Source organism: Leopardus geoffroyi, chromosome A2, assembly GCF_018350155.1.
Source record: "Leopardus geoffroyi isolate Oge1 chromosome A2, O.geoffroyi_Oge1_pat1.0, whole genome shotgun sequence".
NCBI classification, from domain to species: Eukaryota; Metazoa; Chordata; class Mammalia; order Carnivora; family Felidae; genus Leopardus; species Leopardus geoffroyi.
Window position 1 is genome coordinate 157,744,458 of NC_059331.1, and position 20,623 is coordinate 157,765,080.

Genomic DNA, 20,623 nt, shown 5'->3' on the forward strand with positions numbered 1-20,623 from the left:
TCTGTTTAAAAACAGATTAGGTCATGCTACTCCCTTGTTTAAAACTCTCTAATGGCTTTCTATTATGTGAGGATAACATCCCAAGTTCTTACCATGACCAACATGACTTTCTTGATCCTGCCTTTTAAACAGAGGTTGACATTTCTACCAAGTGCAAAGATTTAATGATAGGAGATTTCAAAGTGAGCTGCTAGTTCACACTATTCAGGTTTTCACAGGCACTGGGCATAAACCTGTCCTGTAACTCCTGAAACTGTTTGATAAAATGAAAAGGTTAGAGAGTAGAAGAGAGAGGATTTTGTGAGGAATAAATACTTGGAAAAGCTATGTGATGAAACGCACTCCATCCTTCACTGAGGAGGACTTAACCTCAAACCTGGTGGTGCTCCAGAGCTTCTGTGGGGCCACTCTCAAATCTTGCCGTGTTACTGCTTCAGTCGGGAGGGATAGTGGGCTAAGTATGGTCTTATTCCTGCTGGGGGTAGTTAAGATAATGAGAGACAAACAGACTAGCTAACTTTTGGGGCAGAGTCAGGAGAATGTGGCCACATTTGGAGTGTGGGGGCAGGGCTAGGGTACCAGTTTTGGACCCCAAGGGAGAGAGCATATGTGTGCAGGTATCTTGAGGTTTGACCAATAGGGCTGTCTAGTGGGGTGAGGAAATGCCAGCAGCAATAATTTTGGGGAAAATGTCTAGGAGCTGAGGAAGGAGTCCCAAGGGATCACCCAAAATAAAGATGCTTTCTCCCCATCAAAGGGAATTGTGGGAGAGAGCCCAGTGGGGAGCCTCCAGAGCTCTGAAGTTCCCCAGGAAGGAGCATCAGCATTTAACACGTGCCAGGCCCGGAAGGCACAAGGCTTTGGTTCTAGTCCAAGCAAGACCCTTCCCGCCCCTTTTGCATTCTCCATCTGCATTAGCCAATGCCATCTTGTTATGTAGTTTTTATATATTGGACAGAAATGCCCCATTTCTGGTCTGAGTTGGTTTTGTGACTTGAAGTGATCTCGGGACAACTTAGTTGATAGGAGTGAATAGTCACGTGGCCTCCGGGAATTCTTTTTCTCTGGCAGGAGAAGGTTCTCTCACTGGGTAAAATTAGAAGAGATGGTGGGAGAGAGTGAATAAAGTGATGATTTGATAATATTATGAGTTCAGCCAGCTGTACGTGGCAAAGACTCTACTCGCTCAGGCCCCTCAGCCCACGTGTCCCCTGAGAATGCCTTCCCCATCCCGAGGGTGTGAAGGAGCAGCTTCTCCCTCTCCAGCTATTCTCCAGCAGTCTTCCTCTCCTGTTTTCTTCAGGGCACTGATTACAATGTGAAAGTGTCTTGTTCGTGCACGTGCTTATTGTCAGTTACCTTCCATCAGACTGTAAGTTCCACAGAAGCAGGAATCCCACCTCTTACGTTCGCTTCTCTATTCCCGGTGACAAGAATAGGAGCCCTGTGTGTGTAAGTGCTCAGTAAGTATTTGTTGAGTGAATGAGTCAAAACTGTATGATGACGTGGATCTGAGAATAGAAAAAGTGCATGTTCATCTACCTTCAGTGAGATCTCTCTCTCTGTTGTGGATTATTCATTTTAGCATAATTATACATTTATGCTGTGGTAGTGACAACTTTCACATTATTTGTATGACTATTTTTCTTAGTTGATTCATACAAAGTCACAATCCAAAAGGACACACTTACATAAAAACATACTCTTGAGTTTTTCAAACAAACGTGGAGAAAGGACAGATTTGAACTACTAAATGGGAAACATTTGACTATGGACCAAGCTGAGACAGTGTGAGTGGAGGATGGGGCAGAGAGAGAGGGAGAGGGAGGATCCCAAGCAGGCTCCACACTGTCAGCGCAGAGCCCGATGCGGGGCTCAGTCTCACAAACCATGAGATCATGACCTGGGCTGAAATCAGGAGTTGGATGCCTAACTGACTGAGCCACCCAGGAGCCCCCCAGAAAATACTTCTGCTTTTTAATGTGGTCTCATAGGGATCTGTTTTTAATGTTGGTGTTGGAAGACAGGACAGCACACATGCCTTGTAAGCTGTGGTGTCTCATTGTGGCAGATAGGCTCTAAGATGGTTCCCCAACTTTGGTATCTGTACCTTTTTGTAACCCACACCATTTGAGCGTCCCTGCAGGCTGTGACTTGCTTCTAGGTGATAGAATATGGCAAAAGTGATAGGATGTCCTCCCGTGATTGTAGTACACTGTTTAAGACTCCATCCTGCTAGCCAGCTCCCTCTAGAGACTCTCTTTGCTGGCTTGATGGAGTAAGGTGCCATGTTGAAACATCCCGCTTGGCAAAAACAGCCAGTGGCCACCAGGATCTGAGGGAGCCTTCAACTGAGACCCAGCAAGAGGCAGGTGCCCTTAGTTCCACAACCGCAAGGAAATGAATTCTCTCACTGGAACATAAAACTGGTTTAAACCATTATCAGTCATTCATATCTCAGGGTCCATGAAGGATTTAAGAAGAGGTTTGGTAAAAAGGTGGACCAAAGATTCTGACCTTGAAGGGGACAACTGCTCATATTTGAGGGTGGATGTGTGACAGGGAAGCTTGGCTGGAGACAGACTTCTCTATCATCACTGTTTTGCCCAGCTCTTGGCCATATTAAATGTCTCCTGTACTTGTTGCCTGTACGCTTCATGTCTTAAGAATGATCTGATGGGGAGAGGTGTGTATATTCTCCCGAGGGAGAAATAAGAAGGATAGAACTCAGCTACAGAGACACTGAAAAACTCTCTACATTGATGCTAACGACGGTAGCATGCAGGCAAAACCAGACAAGGCAAATCAGGGGCAGCGGGTAGGCCTCGTGGTAACTGAGCCCACGGGAAATTTGCATCCTCGCTGAGCTGAGCTCACCTTTCCCCTGCAGCCCCAGTATCCGCCTCGTGAGCGAACTCTGACTCAGATGCAGAGCCTGAGCACTCTTCTCACGTCCCCAGGAAAGGTCTAAAGAGGGACTGTGTGCGGGGGTAGGGAGGAGGCCAGGGACCAAGGCGCAAGGCACAGGGGTGGTGACCCGAGCGGCCGAAACGCGGCCAGGGCTCTCAGCCTTCTTCATGCTGCTCTTCGTCCTGCCATGCCTTCTGGGAATCCTGGCCAACGGCTCGTTGTGCTGGTGCTGGGCAGGGAAAGGCTGCGGCGGGGGAGGCTGCCTCCCTCTGGCATGATCCTCCTGAGCTTGGGCGCCTCCCGCTTCTGCCTGCAGTGGGTTGGAACGGTGAACAGCGTCTACTGGCCGAGTACAGCAGAGGTCCTGCACGGCAGTTCTTTGGTCTCCATTGGGACTTCCTGAACTCAGCCACCTTCTGGTTCAGCTCCTGGCACAGTGTCCCCTTCTGCATGAAGATCACTAACTTCACCCACCCCACCTTCCTCTGGCTCAAGTGGAGGTTCCCAGGGTCAGTGCCCTGGCTCCTCATGGCTCCTCTCCTGATCTCCTTCATCGTCACTCTGCTCTTCTTTTGGGGAAACCGTGCTGTGTGTGAAGGACTCTTATTAGAAAGTTTCCTGGGAACATGACCTTCAGACCGTGGAGCAGGACGCTGGCAGTTCACTACTTCTTGCCCCTGAAGCTGATCACCTGGTTAGTTCCTTGCTCTGTTTTTCTGGTCTCAGTTGCGCTGTTGATTAATTCTCTGAGGAGGCACACACCGGGAGGATGCGGCTCAGCGCCCACAGGCCACAGGACCCCAGTGTCCAGGCTCACACCAGAGCTCTGAAGTCACTCGTCTCCTTCCTCATTCCTGAGGCTCTGTCCCTCGCATCCCTGGTCATCGATGCTGCAGGTGTCTTCTCGGAGAGTGACTGGTACTGGCCGTGGCAGATTTTAATCTACCTGTGCGTGTCTGTCCATCCGTTTTTCCTCATCTCCAGCAACCTCGGGCTTCGAGGGGTGTGCAGACAGCTACTGCTGCTGGCCAGGGGCTTCTGGGTGGCCTAGGTGGCACGGTCTCCTTACCCAGACCCCCGGAAGAGACTCAGGGAGGGTGACGGAACCTGTGCCCACTAACACGGAGATAGCTTCCGAGGCAGGTACCTACTGAATTCTACTCTGGGCTTCCTCCTTTTGGGAAGGAGAGGAGGGGAGTCAACTCTGGGGATTCTCTGAGCGAGATTCCTTCCTTGGGACACTGTCAAATGGGGGCCCACAGGTCCCAGAGAGCCAGTATTGTCCAGAAGTTCAGAATATAAAATTTTGTCTGTTCTCTGTTTCGTGTCCCCTCTGTTATGTGGCAGCTTCCAGTTAAAGAGTCCTGATGAACAGTACATGTGATCTCAACAGCCTCCCAGGGGATGAAGAGAAAATGTGTCTGTGGCTGAACTGGGATGTGGATGGGGAAGAAGCAGGTCTCTTGCGGATAATGTGTTGGTTACCATGGGAGCCCTGGAGGACAGTAGTCGGGGCCGACAGTGGTCTGGGCTGTGATGTCGCATAGCCCTCCCTTCTGTGCGGATTCTTTTTCTTTCAGCACACTTGGTTAATTTGGTTTTAATTTTATGAAGACTCCTGGAAAGTTTCTTTACACAAACCATCTCTTTTCTTATTATTATTTCCACTGTTCTGCTTTCAGTTTTCCCCCCTCTAAAGTCTCAGTGGCAGCCAGACTTTTTCCATGTTTATTCTTCTTAAGAATCACACATTGTGATTTGCTCTGTCTTCAAATTGTCTCTGGAACTTTTTTTTCTTCCTTAAGCAAAAGTCACAAAGTCACATGTAATTTGAATAAACATGTACTTCTAGTTCTGAAAAACAAAGACTCAAGAGTTTCACTTAGTTTGCATCCCAAAACCATTTAACCTCTTAATTTTTTTTTTTGTTTTAAGAGAGAGAGAGCATGTGTGCGCAAGCAGGGGATGGGCAGAGAGAGAGCACGAGAGAGAATCCCAGTCTAATCTCCACTGATTTAAAATGCTACCTTTTATTGTGACTAAATTCCTATATATATTGGGGTACTTCCTTTCTGTTCCGTTTTGCTACTGTGCTACTTTGGTATAATCATGTGCCAGTACCACAGCATTTTGACTATTTTAGGTTTATGATGTTTGAATGACTGGTGAACTAGTCTTTCCTCATGAATCTTTTTTAACTTTCTTGGCTATAGTAGTGTCTAGTCCCAAACAATTCCTTTTTAAGAAAATTATGTTGGATACTATTAACTGTATAATTCAACATGAGGAGAAATACATATCCATGATGTCGAGTCTTCTATTCAAGAATATGGTATGCTTTTCCATTTATTCAAGATTATTCAAGATTTATTCAGTCGGTTAAGTGTCTGACTCTTGATCTGACATCAGGTCATGATCTCACAATTGATTGTGAGATGGAGCCCCGTGTTGGGCCCCGAATTGGGCTCTGAGTTTGGTGTGGAGCCTACTTAAGATTCTCTCCCTCCCTCTCTCTGTGTCCCTCCCCACACGCTCTTCCCCCCACCCAAAACAAAACAAAATAAAAAACTATTCAAGATTTCTTTGATTACTTTCAGTAGTGTTTTAATTTTTTAAAATACAGGTCTTACACAACGTGATGTGAATTCTTTTAGGTGTAATTAACCCTTTATGCCTTAGTTTCCTGACATTCACCGAGGTGATAGCAGCTGTCTCAGAGTAATTGTGAAGATTGATGTAGGCAGTATATGTGCATGACACATTAGTATTGATCGTAACTTGTTAAGAGTAATTCTAGTGTTGCATAGTTAATGTTATTTAAAAAATTATACTCTGTATCTGCACCAGCACAAAAAGAGTAGAGAAACCTGAGTATGGCAAGGACGTTTCTAGCCACCAGGAAAGACCAGTGTTTCTGTTTCTTTCTTTGACTCCTCTTGTTTTGTTTTTTTCTCATTCTTTAAATTTTTTTTTAACTGCTAAATTAGGCCAACATGGTAAGTGTGAGTGAGCTAAAGAAAAAACCGTCTGTGGTGGCTAAGAAATCACTGAGAAGGGCCTCTGATGCTGAAGGAGGCCACCAGAGGCTCACTAGGGGGTGTGACTCTGAGAATAGTTCAGTTAAGTAGCTTTTTTTGGTTAAGTTTTTATTTAAATTCCAGCTAGTTAACACACAGTGTAATATTAGCTTCAGGTGTACAATAGAGCGTTCTATCTTCCATACATCACCCGGTGATCATCACAACAAGTGCCCTCCTTAGTCCCCATCACCCACTTCACCTCCCCTACCCCCCACCTCCCCTCTGGTAACCATCAGTTTGTTTTCTGTAATTAAGAGTCTGTTTGTTGGTTTGTTTCTTTCTCTTTTTACTCCTTTGTTCATTTGTTGTTTCTTTTTTTTAATCACAAAATTTTACTTTTTTTAGTTGTGCAAACAGGGTACATGTTTAAGAGGGCTGATGGAGGGCGCCTGGGTGGTTCAGGTCATTAAGCATCCGACTCTTATTTTCAGCTCAGGTCATGGTCTCACAGTTTGTGAGTCCGAGCCCTGCCTCGGCTCTGCGTTGGCAGACAGTGTGGAGCCTGCTTGGGATTCCCTCTCCCTCCCTCTCTCCCTCTCCCTCTCCCTCTGTCTCTCCCTCTCTCTCCCTCTGTCTCTCTCTCTCCCTCTCTCTCTCTCTCTCTCTCTCTCCCCCTCCCTCTCCCTCTCCCTCTCCCTCTCCCTCTCCCTCTCCCTCTCTCCCTCCCTCCCCTTCTCTCTGCCCATCCCCTGCTCATGCATATATGTGCACTTTCTCTCTCTCAAAATAAATAAATAAACTTAAAAAAAAAAGAGGGCTGATGGTGAGAGAGTGTCATCACCCCATACATTTAAAAGATAAATGAGCAGGACATTACAGACCTGGGTACCCCCTCCCCGCCAAATCTCCCTGGATTGAAATGAGCTCATCTGCGGATGGGCAGATGGGCTATATTTGCTGACATCCTGGGTTAGCTTTCTGCCACACTGACAGAGACTCTCAGGACACACAGTTCACGCTCCTGGCTGGGAATCCACCCTGAGGGAGAAGGTAAGCAGACACTGACACGGCTGGGCCAGCCTGGCCCTTGTTCCTCTGGCAGTGTCCACACCGAGCATCAGAGCATTTGTAGAAGGTGGTCACCAGCTCGTCTGCAGAGTGGGTCTGAAGCTGCACGAAATAGGCACACGGGTGTTCGCAGTTAGGATGTGACTCTGCAGGAGAGTCAACATTCTCCCAGGCAGCTGCTCCACACGCATATCCTCCACTGATCTCAGCTTTGGATTCCTCCGATTTTTTACCTTGCGGGTGATGTGCACGGAGGGGCAGGTGTCGCAGGCGAACTGCTAGCGGTGCTGTCCTCCTGCATGATGGCTCCATTGCCGCGGCTGGGGCAGAAGCAGCCTGGTGGCCGACTGCCGTGCAGGGCGTCCGCGGCCCGTGCGGCCCCTGGGTACTGCCACTGAGCCCGTCTCAAGCCCACTGTTTTGTTTCTTAAATTCCCCATATGCGTGTATTCATGTTATTTGTCTCTCTCTCTGACTTATTTCACTTAGTACTTAAGTAGCTTTTGACATCAGCTAAGGGAGGCTAAAAAAAAAAAAAAAAGAACTGTTTTGTTTTTTCTTTGAAGACATAAAGGGGAAAGAAGAAAACCATAAAGGGAATAGTAAGAGTTACTAAATATTAGCTGTTATCTTTAAACTTTATTCTATATTATGTGCTGTCATGTTGCTATATTGAGCTGTTCTATTGAGGAAAGAAACGAAAAGACTAAGAAAATGTACTGGAGACCAGATTGAATCAATGAGAAATCAGATTGATTGCCAGACCTTGGACCATGTGCTAGGCCTTCCACAGCCCTCTTCTGGTAGGTAGTGCTTCCTAAAGGACAATCCAGTTCTGTGGTATTAACAAAGCTTAGCTAAAACCCATCTTCTCAACCAGTGGCAAATATCACAGCTCACTACTAAAGATTTTATGAAAGAAATTTTGTAAAATTTAAAAACACAATGCCAAAAAATATATGTCAGGATGTGTTAACCTTTTGGGGGGCTGCAGACTGTTTGCGAATGTATTCGATTGGCAGATATTTTTGGAGTGCCTACCTGTAGGCAGCTCTCTGTGCTGAAGATAAAGTAGTGAGCCTTGTAGATGTCATTTCTGTCCCCATGGTGTTTACGATCTTGTGGGGAGTCAAGGGCCAGGTGTCTATTCATATAAACGAGCACATCATTACAAATCCCTCAGGAGGTGATAACACTGTGGATGAGATGTCATTTGAACACACAGTTCCAGGTGCCTGTAGACCCAGAAACCTGTCCGTGAGTTCCAGGCTAAGGATTCTGCTCTCTTGTGGTATTCCTGGTCGTGTGATTGTGTGAAGCAAAGAGTGCTGTACTCTTTGTACAGGGAGGGTTTTTGTTTTGGATGGAAGGGATTAGTTTAGTGCTGTCCTGGCAAAGCAGGGAGGTCTTGCCATAGCGATCCTCTACCGTGTAAATTCCCAGGTCTGCTCAGAATGGCCACAGAACAATGTTGCCTCATGCCCATTTACTCCCTCCTTTGACTCTGAGTGACTCTAGAAATACTCTACTAATAGAGTTACCACCTTGGAACTGGGTTTTGCTCTCTTAGACTTCATGCATTGATTTGTTCTCCATGAAAAAAGATAAAGTATCAAGGCTTTGCCAGGCTAGTGCCTTTGGTGAGGCTCATACCTGTTTTGTGAGTCAGTGTTAGAAAAGCAAACTCCAGATCCCTCCTTAACCAGGATGGGACCTGTCTAACCAGAGGGTTGCCTCTTGAGACATGGCCTGAAATCAGAAAAGCAGGGTTGTTATCAGAGGTGACGCTTACAGAAACACCAAGTAAGGTCTGCTTATTTTTGCTCAGTCTTCAGAGTGTTACTCAGATGGCATGGTTATCTTTTTATTAAAAAAAAAATAAAAGGGGGTGCCTGGATGGCTCAGTCAGTTGAGCGGCCGACTTCGGCTCAGGTTGTGATCTTGTGGTTCTTGAGCTCGAGCCCCGCGTCAGGCTCTGTGCTGACAGCTTGGAGCCTGGAGCCTGCTTCAGATTCTGTGTCTCCCTCTCTCTCTGCCCCTCCCCCGCTCATGCTCTGTCTCTCTCTCTCTGTCAAAAATAAATAAACATTAAAAAAAAATAAGAAAAAAAAAGGAAAGCAGAAGGCACTTTACAGTTATACCCTTCGTTCAAGTCTCAACCTCAAGATGTATTCACTTTTAACATTCCCTTATGCTTTAAAAAACTTCTGGTCTATATTCTTCCCAATTCTTTGGCCTTTGAAACCTGCCTTATCTACCTGGTCTGCGAAGTCTGCCCAAATGAGAGGAAGTTGAATTACAAAAAATTGTTTCACTTACTGCCTCTAGTTAAGCGCTAAATAGAGACTTTGTCAGACAAAAAGAAGACAAAGTTTGTGCTATTTGTTTTGTCTCAGGACTAACAGTCCTGTGCAGAGGAAGAGGACAGCTTCTGGAATACGTATCACGTGTGTCAATGCCCCATATTAGAAACTCTGCTATCTTTTCACAGCCTCTAAAGCACGTTCCTTGGCCTTGTTTTCAAAGCCCTACCAAACCCTCTTTCCAGCCTCACTTCCGCCTCATTACTCCTCAGAATGAAGTCTTTGCTCTAACCAAACTGGTTTGCTCACTCTTTCCCAGACAGACCTCAGTTTTTTCTCCCTCTTCACTTGGTTTCTATGGTTCCTCCACTCACCAAAAATGAACCTATCTTTCGACTCCCTCAACTGTCCAAATTCAACCATTTCCTAAAGCCCCATTTAATTTTTTCTTCCCCTTCAATCCCTTTGCAAACTACCCAGATTTTTTCCCCCTTCATGGGGTAATTTCATGAATTCCATGGGTTTTTTGAACCTGCATCTTGTATTTGGTAATTAAGCAAATATCTCCTTAGTTGTGTTTTTTGCATTGTTGGATTACGTTGTGATTTCTTTTTTTCTTTTTTGGCACGTATCTCTTATCTTTCCAAATAGTCTCCAGGTTGGGAGGAAGGCTCTCCTGTTGACTTGGTGTGTCTCTTGCAGCACCTGGCACGGCATATGGCACACAAATCTATTCGCCGATTGATATTTCTTTCTGAGACCTGCATCGTGTCCCAGGCCCATGATGCTCTCTGCTCTTGAGAGGAGGAGGTTGGGATGATAAGTGTTGTGAGGAAGGGCTTCAGGCTGGGCACGGAGGAGGTGTTCATTAAAAGTGGTGTTTGGTGGGGTGCCTGGGTGGCTCAGTCAGTTGAGCGTACTACTTCAGCTCAGGTCATGATCTCACGGTTTGAGTTTGAGCCCCGTGTCGGGCTGTGTGCTGACAGCTCAGAGCCTGGAGCCTGCTTCCGATTCTGTGTCTCCCTCTCTCTCTGCCTCTCCCCTGCTCATGCTCTTGTCTCTGTCTCAAAAATAAAGATAAACATTAAAATAAATAAATAAATAAAAAATAAAAGTGGTGTTTGGTGATTGACTGCAGATGGCAAAGTTGACATTTAGGCCAGTGGTGAAAGTGGCCTTGGGCATTATATGCTCATGTTCACACAGTCAGTGGATGTATAACATTTCTGATGGGTGTAAACTGCTTTTGAATCTTGTTGAGAACAGCCAGAGCTACAAAGATTTCAGAACTTAAGTCACTACTTATATATGCCTTCAAAAACAAAGAGTACATTTTCCACACACACACACACACACACGCACAGTTGCACAAATGCTTTATCCCTTAGTACAAGCTTTGCTGTCCTTAGAAGACAGCCTTCTCTTTCCATTTTTGAGTTCGTCTGTATCTGTCTGTAACACAACCGAGTTCCTACCCAGCATTCATCTCTGGGCGTCAGCAGCACTACTGTGCTAAAGCCCACCCTTACAGCCTGCTATGTATGATGTCCACGTGGGCCACGTGGTCAGCACATGTACCCACGGGTGGGCAGGTACATCATGACCACTGTCTCCACCACGGAACTCAGTAGGCCTATAAGCCAAGAGACCACTGCTACGGAGCACAGGGGGGCACAGACAGCCACGTAGCGGCCATAGGCCATAGCGGCCAGCAGCAGGAACTCGGTACCCCCCAGGGCCAGTGAGAAGAAGAGCTGAGTCCCACATCGGGTGAAGGAGATGGTCTTCTTCTCCAGGAGGAAGTGCACCAGCATCTGGGGGACCCCACTAGAGGTGTAGCAGATGTCCACCACTGAGAGGTTGCAGAGGAAGAAGTACATGGGCAGGTGCAGCCACGCGTCCAGCCCGATCAGGAGGATGATGAGCCCGTTGCCCAGCAGGGTCAGCAGATAGGCGGCCGCAAACAGGACAAAGAGTCCAGCCTGGGTCTGCCTGTCGCTGGAGAGCCCCAGGAGGACCAACTCACTTTCCCAGGTCAGGTTGTCCCTCCTCATGGAGCAGGGGGGCCGGGCTGCTGGGAGAGGAGGTGGCTTAGAGAAGCCAGAATCAATGAGAATTTGCAACAAAGGGCTTTCTGTGGGACTGCAAGAACTTGTACATTTTCCCCATTAGACTCTGAACTTCTTCAAATCATGGATCTTTTATGATTTTTCTTTTCATGCAAAGATTCCTAAAAAATGTTTCACAGTATGAGTACCACAAATAAGAAAAAGTTGAAAGTAGTGGCCTTGAGGATAATTCTCTGATCCTAAGACATAGGACGTGTGCTCTGGACTTCCTCCTTGTCATTACTCCTCACGCTGGAGCTCGTGGTTCTTCCTGTTTCTCCCATAAGCCAGGCTGTGTCAGTGACAGAGAACATCACTCACTCGGTTCTCAGTGTACTGATTAATCAGGCTTATTCCTAGGTTGATAAGATCAGGACCTCATTGTACAACATTATGCTCACTGTAATTATGTCCCAACTTCTTGAGATGATGCTATTTCCTTGGTGAAATGCTGGCATTTATTTGAATGTTAAAGTAAGTGGTTTATAAAAGATGAATGTATATATCACTCACTTGCAACCAGAGCGTTTGGAACCTGATGGTGCCCACAGATGAAGTCAGTAAGGGAGTGCCTCTGAAACCCTTTGAACTTTGTTATGTGTAAATCCTTCTGTGACAGCAGAGACAGGTGTGCCCTTGGAACACCTCCCTGTTTACTTTGCTGGTCTTTAGCTTCTATCAAAGGGTAAAGATGCTATTTTTTCCCTTAGTACAAATGAAATGTACTAAGCAATTTTATCGTCTTTATTTCTCTGTTTGTTAATATCAAGTCCCTCTAGCTCCGTTGTCATGTCTACATTACATGTCTGTGCAACATAGCGGGAGGAGATAGTGCTATTAGGTAGTACAGGGGTGAGGAGAGACCACGGGGACATGGAGAAGAGTCCGCTGCTGGAAAAGCCCATTGGAGTGCCCAGTGGGGACGCTTGAGAAGGAAGGGAAACTCCAGGCTCTAGGGTTTGACTGTGAAAATCCCACAGGACTCACAGTGGCCGCACATCGAGATCACCTGGCACACTCAGAAGACTCCAAAAGCCCATGCCGTACTCCAAAGCAATTAAGTCACAATCTCCAGATACTAGTATGTCCATACCTTTTCACGTTTCTCAAACAAACAAAATGTGGAGCTAAATTTGAGAACCACTGCTTTAGATGGGACCTTTTAATCTTATTTTTGAAGACTCAATACATGTTCTTCTGGGGAGAGGAATATGTTTTGAGATAAACCTAGAAGGGTTTTTGAGGAGGAAGGAACTCTTGGGCTGAGCTTCTCATTGTTTGAAAAAGTTGAGGCCAAGAGAGTATAAATAATTTGCCTCAAATTCCACTGAATCAGTGAAAACGTGATCCTTGATAGCTTGCCTTTTTGTGTGTTGGGTCTTCCCTTAGTCTTACTTCCTTAGGTCTTGTCCCCAAACGATGTTTCAGAATATTTTAGACCCAGGGAAGTAGTAGTAAATATCCAATGAGATATTAGGTAGTACAATGAGATAATGTGTGGGAAAGCCCTCATAAATTTCAGAGCATTATCTAACTGAAAAGGATCCGTATCACAGATATGAAAGATGGGTCATAGAATGCAACGAAATGGAAATGAAAACAATTCAACCCAAGTTTTTCCAACAAGGCTTGAAGATAGAGCTCATGGGTGGATGGGGGTGAAAAGGGCAAAGCAGGTGGACACCACCCTCTGTCTCTCCTACCTGGTTGGAACCTGTTCCTTTCGTTCTTTCAGTCCTTCTGTGACCAGAAGGTGTCACTGTGGAAAATGCTAAGAACAGAGGCTGGCTTTGGCAGGGCACCCTGCTGGTTTTCTGAGCCCTGCACCTGGGATAGAGCCCCAGTTTTCCACAGAACTTAATTTCCTTCGTCAGTGCAGTAAGCAGCCAAATATTATTCCCCCGATGCGGCTCCTGAGTGCCCAGAACAGCAACTAAAACTCTCCCCATGGAAGGGAATAAAATGCAAAACGAGAGAGAACACAGAAATGGCAGAAAAACTGGAAGGAACTTTCAGGATCATCATTTCAACCTTGTCATTTTACAAATGAGGACACTGAGGCTCAGGAACAGAAGGGGTTTGTGTGAGCAAAGCCAGGAGCGGGGCTGGAACTGGATGTGGAATCGGAGGATCACGTTCCCATGTTCTTCCCTCTACATCATATTGTGTTACCATGTGGAGCACACAGTGTATCACAGCAGCTAGTGGGGAGCAGCATCACCGCCAAATGATGTGTGGGACAGGTGAGATTTGTGGGGGAGGGCAGTCAGGCAAGGTGTGATGTTTTAGGATGCGGCTCCCTGGGGGCTTCAAGCTGCCACGACGTGATGTAACGTAGGGAAACTGGCTGAAGAGCAGTTTGGAGAGGCAGGCGGACTGGTGGCCCAGTTCGTTAGGCCAGCTGGCCTCCTTCCATTTCATCCAAGAGGAAAATATTCACCCCCTAGTTTAGTCAGAGTATGGAGCCCACACACCAGGACTCTCAACTTTCTCTGCAGCCAGGAGGTCGAATTGGAAGAGCGCCTCCACTGTGCCTGAACTTTTGACTTTCCTTTTATGACTTCTAACAAACTAACTGCTTGAAGGGTAGACAGGGTGTTTTCTTGTCGTACCCCTTTCTCATTTCTTTTTTTTTTTTTCAATTTTTTTTAAAAATTTGTTTTTGAAGGAGAGAGAGAAAGACAGAGCATGAGCGGGGGAGGAGCAGAGAGAGAGGGAGACACAGAATCCGAAGCAGGCTCCCGACGCGGGGCTTGAACTCACGAACTATGAGGTCGTGACCTGAGCCAAAGTCGGATGCCCAACCGACTGGGCCCCCCAGGCGCCTCACCCCTGTCTCATTTCTAATGGAGACTGACATATAGAGTTGGTCGGCTGGCCGAATGAACATCATAGTGAAGAGTGGTTTTAAAATTCATTCTCTCATCCATGAGCTCAGTATAGAACTTTCCTATTGATGTTTTCAGAGAGTTCACTCTGTAATAGCATCTCAAGAATAGCTCCACTCAGAAGGGTCTCTTGTGGGACCAGTTTTTCCTCCTGATTAGTAAGTGCCCTTCAAATACACTGAGTCTCTCTTGGAAGAGACAAGGGCCAGGGGCACATGGGTGGCTCAGTTGGTTGAGCGTCTGACTTTGGCTCAGGTCATGATCTCTTGGTTTGTGAGTTTGAGCCCCCCGTAGGGCTCTCTGTTATCAGCGCAGAGATCTTCCTCCACTTCAGATCTTCTGTTCCCCACCTCTTCCCTGCACCTCCCCGCTCTCTGCACCTTGCCCACTCATGCTCTCTCAAAAATAAACATCAAAAAAAAAAAATAATAAAGAGACAAGGGCCACATTTTTGTTTTTTAAATTCGAAAAGTCAAACAATAAGGTAAGTAGGAAAATATTTTGGACCTACTACCTTCTTTTTCTAACTTGTAATTTAGTGAATTGGTGTCTTCTTTGGATAAACTAGATGTTTGCCTTCCTGCCACAAACAATACAAGTATTATTCTGTATACAGAAGGTATGTTTTCATTATTAGGATTAGAGGATGTCTTAATAGATTATCGTCCCTACTATATTGTACTTTAATAAAGGATTCTAGCTCAACCCGTAAAGAAGGGACATCATTGCTTTTGGTTGACCCCTTCCAAATTTTAACTGGTTTTATAAAAAAGAACCTCCATACACAAAGCTTGCTCATTCAGTGATCTTGGTGATCATTTTATAGCCTGGCTATGTTAGAAAGTGTGCTAAGATATCCTGCTGCTCAGTGGTAGATGTTCCGTGGATACATGATGAAGATAAAGGAAAATATATTAAATTACAAGTGCTTGTGATTTGTTCTTTCTCACTTAAAAAGAAAGAACTCCTGAGGTTTCTTTGCTGTGCAAAATGTAGGCACTGGCCAAAGGGCAGGCAAACACCTAACCATGGAGGCAGTGGAGAAAGGAAAAGATAATTTGTTTATTTGGGGAGAGAACTTAATAGTTACAGGAGGATCTAAAAGTGAGAGTTAAAACATTTTGACTGGAGATGGGGCTGAGTGCCTTATATCTCACATGGGCATGGGAGCAGGGAAGGAGGAAGGCTGATGAAGGCGGCTGGTCGTGGTAGGGGAGAAGGAGGTGGGCAGGGGCTGAGGGAGGGGAAGGAAGCAGAGAGGGTCTTAAATAAAAAATAAAAAAAATTTTTTGCTGGATATTTCTCCAGAGAAGATCTACACATGGCCAACAGGCACATGGAAAGATGCTCAGCATCATTAGTCACCAGGGACATCCAAGTTAAAGCCAGAGTGGGACATCATTTCCTACCCACTGGGACGACTGTAATCAAAGAAACAAAACTAAGTGTTGGGAGGATGTGGAGAAGTTGGAGCCCCCCTTCATTGTTGGTGGGAACATATGATGATCAGCTATGGTGGTCAATACTTCGGCAGTTCCTCAGAGACGTTAATCATATGGGCGCCTGGGTGGCTCAGTCTGTTGCGCTTCCAACTCTTGATTTTGGCTCAGGTCGTGATCTCACGGCTTGTGAGTTCGAGACCCACTTGGGGCTTGATGCTGACAGCCGGGAGCTACTTGCGATCCTCTCCCTCTGTCTCTACTTCATTCCCTCTCAAAAACAAACAAACAAACAAACAAACAAACAAACAAACAAACTTAAAAAAAAAGTTAAACACAGAATTGCCATATGATCCAGCAGTTCCATTCCAAGGTATATGCTCCAAAGAATCAAAAGCAAAATTCAAACAAAAATGCGCACGTGGACATATAGCAGCACTATTTTAACTATTAGTTAGAAATAACCCAAACACCCACTACCTGATGAATGGGGAGGCGTGGGGGGGGGGGAGGGGGAAGAAAATGTGTTTGTTTCCATACGGTGGAATATTATCCAGCCATAAAAAGAAACGAAGCACCATGTTCTGTGCTGCAAAACCATTACGCTACGTGAAAGAAGGCAGGCACAAAAGGTCACGTATTGTTATGATTCCATTTCTGTTAAAGTGTCTAGAGTGGGCAAATCCATAAAGACAGAAAGCAGATCGGGGGTTCCCAGGGCCTGGGTGGAGGGAGGAATGGAGAGGGACTTGTTAAAGGGTCTGAGGTGCCCTTTTGGGGTGATGAAAATGTTTCGGAACTGGATAGACATAAGGTTGAACAACGTGGTGAATATACTAAATGCCACTGAATTGTATACTTTAAAATGGTACAAATCATGAATCCTGTGTTATGTGAATTTTATCTCAATTAAAAAAAAGTTGTACTAAGAATTTAAAAAGGTACTCCATTCTCCTCCTCTGCAGCTTTTTGGCATTTTTCTCAGCAGGTTGATTAGAAGTTTGCATTGTTCTCAGTTTATGGGTTTTTGTTGTTGTTTGTGGGTAAGACCAACCAGATACCTGTAATATTTAGGTAAGAGATGCTTTATTTTAATTTTTAAGTGTTGTTTTAAATACTTTCCTGGACAAACCTAGCACTGTTTCACTTTCTGGGTTAGGATATTGAGAGCCCAGTCACTGATTGTGTATCACCAGAGTGGGGCAAAACTAGAAACAGATTCTTTCCTTGCTGAGTGGCTCGCTCGGCTCCCCTCTGATGGGGTGTGGCATGATAGTCCAGCGTGAATTCTGAATACAGCTCTGTTTTCGGAAGAGTATGTCCTTAGACCTGAGTGTGTAGAAAGTACATGTTTGAGGTCCCGAATGCTTGACTTGCGGGCCAGCCATTTGCCACCACTGCAAGGCCAAGGGCATGGAGGCATGCCGAGGGGTGTTCACGTGCCGCACGCACCGTCTAGTCCTGCTTTTCAGGGTTTGTGGGGAGAGTTTCTATGACTTTGGCCCCAAGTCCCTTGTGAATTCCCCACCCTACTGAGCTGGGTTGGGCCCAGGCATGTGTGAGTCACAGGGGTGACCTTTGCACCTCTGGCCTAAAGCCCGTTTGATCCTTTGGGCACAGTGAATTTTGTAGATTACAGCTCCCTCCTCCCCTCCCTTTTGCAGAAAAGCTTAGACATGTAGTTGTAGATTTTAGAAGGAAATATACTTTCTTGGCCTAAGTTTTGTGCACTGCTGTGACTTCTGATTTCATCTTCCTTTCTAATTCATATATGCTGGTATATCTTTTTAATTTATTTTTTCCATTTAGTTTTCCAGTGGGTGTATTTGTAAATTGTAATTCAGATTTTTAGAAGAAGTCAGGGACCAAAAATAGAGTCCAGGGATACCGTCCATTTCCCAGTTCCTCAAAAGATAGTGGTGCAGATTGGGGTCTCCCTACCTGCTCTCTTTTTTTTTTTTTAATTTTTTGTTTTCAACGTTTATTTATTTTTTTTGGGACAGAGAGAGACAGAGCATGAACGGGGGAGGGTCAGAGAGAGAGGGAGACACAGAATCGGAAACAGGCTCCAGGCTCTGAGCCATCAACCCAGAGCCTGACGCGGGGCTCGAACTCACGGACCGCGAGATCGTGACCTGGCTGAAGTCGGACGCTTAACCGACTGCGCCACCCAGACGCCCCTCCCTACCTGCTCTCTTACAAACACGCATACGCTATGCCAGCGCGCCCACTCCAAGGTCCACGGGCTTCTGAGTGAGGCCTCTTATGACAAAGCTGTGTGCTAAAGTTTTGATTCAGAACTCCTCATCAGAACTCGACTCAGAGCAGCTTTCATCTCGTTGTTCCGTAGACTGTAGACGAGCGGATTCAACATGGGGGTCATCACAGCATAAAAGAGCGTCACCACCTTGTCCTGCTCGGCTGAGGCTGTGGTGTGGGGCTGCATGTAGGTGACCAGGGCCATCCCGTAAGACATGGAGACCACGGTGAGGTGGGAGGCACAGGTCCCGAAGGCCTTGCGGCGTCCCCCAGTGGAGCGGATCCGCAGGATGGCTGCCACGATGTAGGTATAGGACAATGAGACGAGGCAGCATGGCACCAGCAGCACCACCACGCTGGAGGCCAGTATGACCACCTGGTTGAGGGTGATGTCCACGCAGGCCAGGCGGACGAGTGCCAGCGTCTCACAGGCCACATGGTTCAGCACGTGGTGCCCACAGGTAGGCAGACGCATGGTGACCACCGTCTCCACTGTAGAATTCACCAGGCCTACAAGCCAAGAGACAGCTGCCAGGCCTGTGCAGCACCTCGGGCTCATCACTGCCACGTAGCGCAGGGGGTCACAGACAGCCACGTAGCGGTCATAGGCCATAGCGGCCAGCAGCAGGAACTCGGTACCCCCCAGGGCCAGTGAGAAGAAGAGCTGAGTCCCACATCGGGTGAAGGAGATGGTCTTCTTCTCCAGGAGGAAGTGCACCAGCATCTGGGGGACCCCACTAGAGGTGTAGCAGATGTCCACCACTGAGAGGTTGCAGAGGAAGAAGTACATGGGCAGGTGCAGCCGCGCGTCCAGCCCGATCAGGAGGATGATGAGCCCGTTGCCCAGCAGGGTCAGCAGATAGGCGGCCGCAAACAGGACAAAGAGTCCAGCCTGGGTCTGCCTGTCGCTGGAGAGCCCCAGGAGGACAAACTCACTTTCCCAGGTCAGGTTGTCCCTCCTCATGGAGCGGGGGGGCTGGGCTGCTGGGAGAGGAGCAGAGTCAGAGAGGGCAAGTAAAGGTCAGACTTTAGGAGTCAGGGATTAAGCCATGAGCCAGGACTTGAGCCGCAGTAGGGACACCTGCCCTCCTGTTCCCTTAACCTAGGTGCTTAGGGAGAATGCAGTGAAAGAGCCGGAGGAAGGGGCACCTGGGTTCTCAACTAGACTGTGAGGTTCTCAGGGTTAAAGTCCCTATTCTGATCATCCTTTTGTGGCTAGGATCCAGCACAGTTACACTTACATAGGAAATCATTCACTGTAGAAGGAAAGGTAGAGGAAAAAAAGTGGTGGAGAAAGGGTAGAAGGAAAGACAAAAACGAATGTAAAAGAAAAAGAAAAACTAAGGAAGAAAGTTTGGAAATCGGAAAAAGAGGAAAGAAAGTGGAAGATAGGGAGGAGAGCAGGATGTGGTTTTAAGCCACAGCCTCTGTGTGTGCCAAGGACCTGTGCTGGACACCAGACACCTGTCTGTGAGCAAGATTGAAGCAGGAATCCTGCTTTCTTGGTTCTTATAACTTAATCAGGGACACCAAGATTAAATTAATAATTACAAAAATTAATTATAATTGTGCTAAGTGCTTTGAAGAACAAGGTTACTAGTTGGTAAATTAAATTTGTGGCTGTAATTAAATTACCACTGATTATGTCTTCTCAATAATGTGCAATTTACATAGTAAGTTGCAGACATTTATTTAGATGTTCAAGTAAATGATTAACAAAATAATGTAATGAAGGCCTTTGGAAACCAATGATACATATTACTGCTGATACAGACTGACTGAAATCCACTGAATCTTTCGGGAGGAATGAATTCTCCTTTCTCAGCTAAGATTGTGGTGGATTTTCTCCCTTCCAACGTGCTGACTGGCCCAGTGTAAAAACAGATTTAAATGTAATCTGAAGGTGTATTTCCTGTTCTTAAAATAGTTAAGAAATCAATTAACTCAGTTATTAAAGATACTTATTGAGTATATGGGGTACTATGTTTTCAACCACCTTCCGGCATATAATGCCTTTCAACGTTAGGAATTTGTGTTTAGAAAATCAGCAGTGCAACAGAATCAAATAAGAAACTTTGAAATTGGATCTTGGTAAAATCCGTGACAACCAAACAAGACAACTAAACAGAGGACAAAAGGAATACATCAGTGTTAAGAAAACCAGCTTGGAGCCACAGAATCAAATATAAAAGAGCTGAAAGTCATAATCCAATTGAGATGTCCTCTGGCTGGAGACCGTGGCCCGCGAGAGAGCAGGGAACCAGGGTGGAGCAGGCCTCCCTCACCGTCCCTTCAGCCCTGGTCCCAGAGTGGCTGGAAGGCATCACTGTCGAAACTAAAAATAGAAACTGACTTTAGATTCTCAGCGTTGGTGACCTGGTTGTAGAGCCAGAGGATGGTGGCTGGGTTCTGAGCACCACCCCAGGGAGACTGTGGCTGCCCACCAAGCTGGGTCCTTGTATCAGCAGAGGAGGTGACTCTGCTCTGATATATGATCTGTAGGCTGCCAGGCATCCAGAATTCTCCCCTTCAGAGTCACTGCCATGGATCCAGATTCCCTCGGAAGAACCCTGTTCCTATATAAGAAAATGAAGCATGTAAGAAGTGAAGGAACCATAGAGATCATGGA

At 46.3% G+C, this 20,623-nt stretch overlaps 3 protein-coding genes and 1 pseudogene across 3 annotated transcripts; 1 reads left to right on the forward strand and 3 right to left on the reverse strand.

The window, feature by feature from the left end:
* Window positions 1–2,779: 2,779 nt before the first annotated feature.
* On the forward strand, window positions 2,780–4,805 carry TAS2R41 (taste 2 receptor member 41). The gene is given in 6 exon segments (XM_045496413.1): window positions 2,780–2,818; window positions 2,961–3,123; window positions 3,126–3,254; window positions 3,257–3,508; window positions 3,511–3,665; window positions 3,668–4,805. Coding segments are annotated over 6 exon segments (1,032 nt in total). The 3' UTR covers window positions 3,962–4,805.
* A 1,948-nt stretch (window positions 4,806–6,753) lies between these two features.
* Window positions 6,754–7,437, reverse strand: LOC123607299 (annotated as a pseudogene).
* A 3,415-nt stretch (window positions 7,438–10,852) lies between these two features.
* On the reverse strand, window positions 10,853–11,354 carry LOC123607039 (olfactory receptor 2F1-like). The gene has a single exon (XM_045496001.1). It carries the CDS (start codon window positions 11,352–11,354, stop codon window positions 10,866–10,868), a length of 489 nt encoding a protein of 162 aa, XP_045351957.1. The 3' UTR covers window positions 10,853–10,865.
* Window positions 11,355–17,968: 6,614 nt separating this feature from the next.
* On the reverse strand, window positions 17,969–19,280 carry LOC123607034 (olfactory receptor 2F1-like). Its single transcript, XM_045495997.1, has one exon. It carries the CDS (start codon window positions 18,956–18,958, stop codon window positions 18,017–18,019), a length of 942 nt encoding a protein of 313 aa, XP_045351953.1. The 5' UTR covers window positions 18,959–19,280; the 3' UTR covers window positions 17,969–18,016.
* Window positions 19,281–20,623: the final 1,343 nt, after the last annotated feature.

Excerpts from the sequence above, each read along its gene's own strand:
- LOC123607039 (XM_045496001.1), bottom strand. The coding sequence starts at position 11,354 with ATGAGGAGGGACAACCTGACCTGGGAAAGTGAGTTGGTCCTCCTGGGG.
- LOC123607034 (XM_045495997.1), bottom strand. The coding sequence starts at position 18,958 with ATGAGGAGGGACAACCTGACCTGGGAAAGTGAGTTTGTCCTCCTGGGG.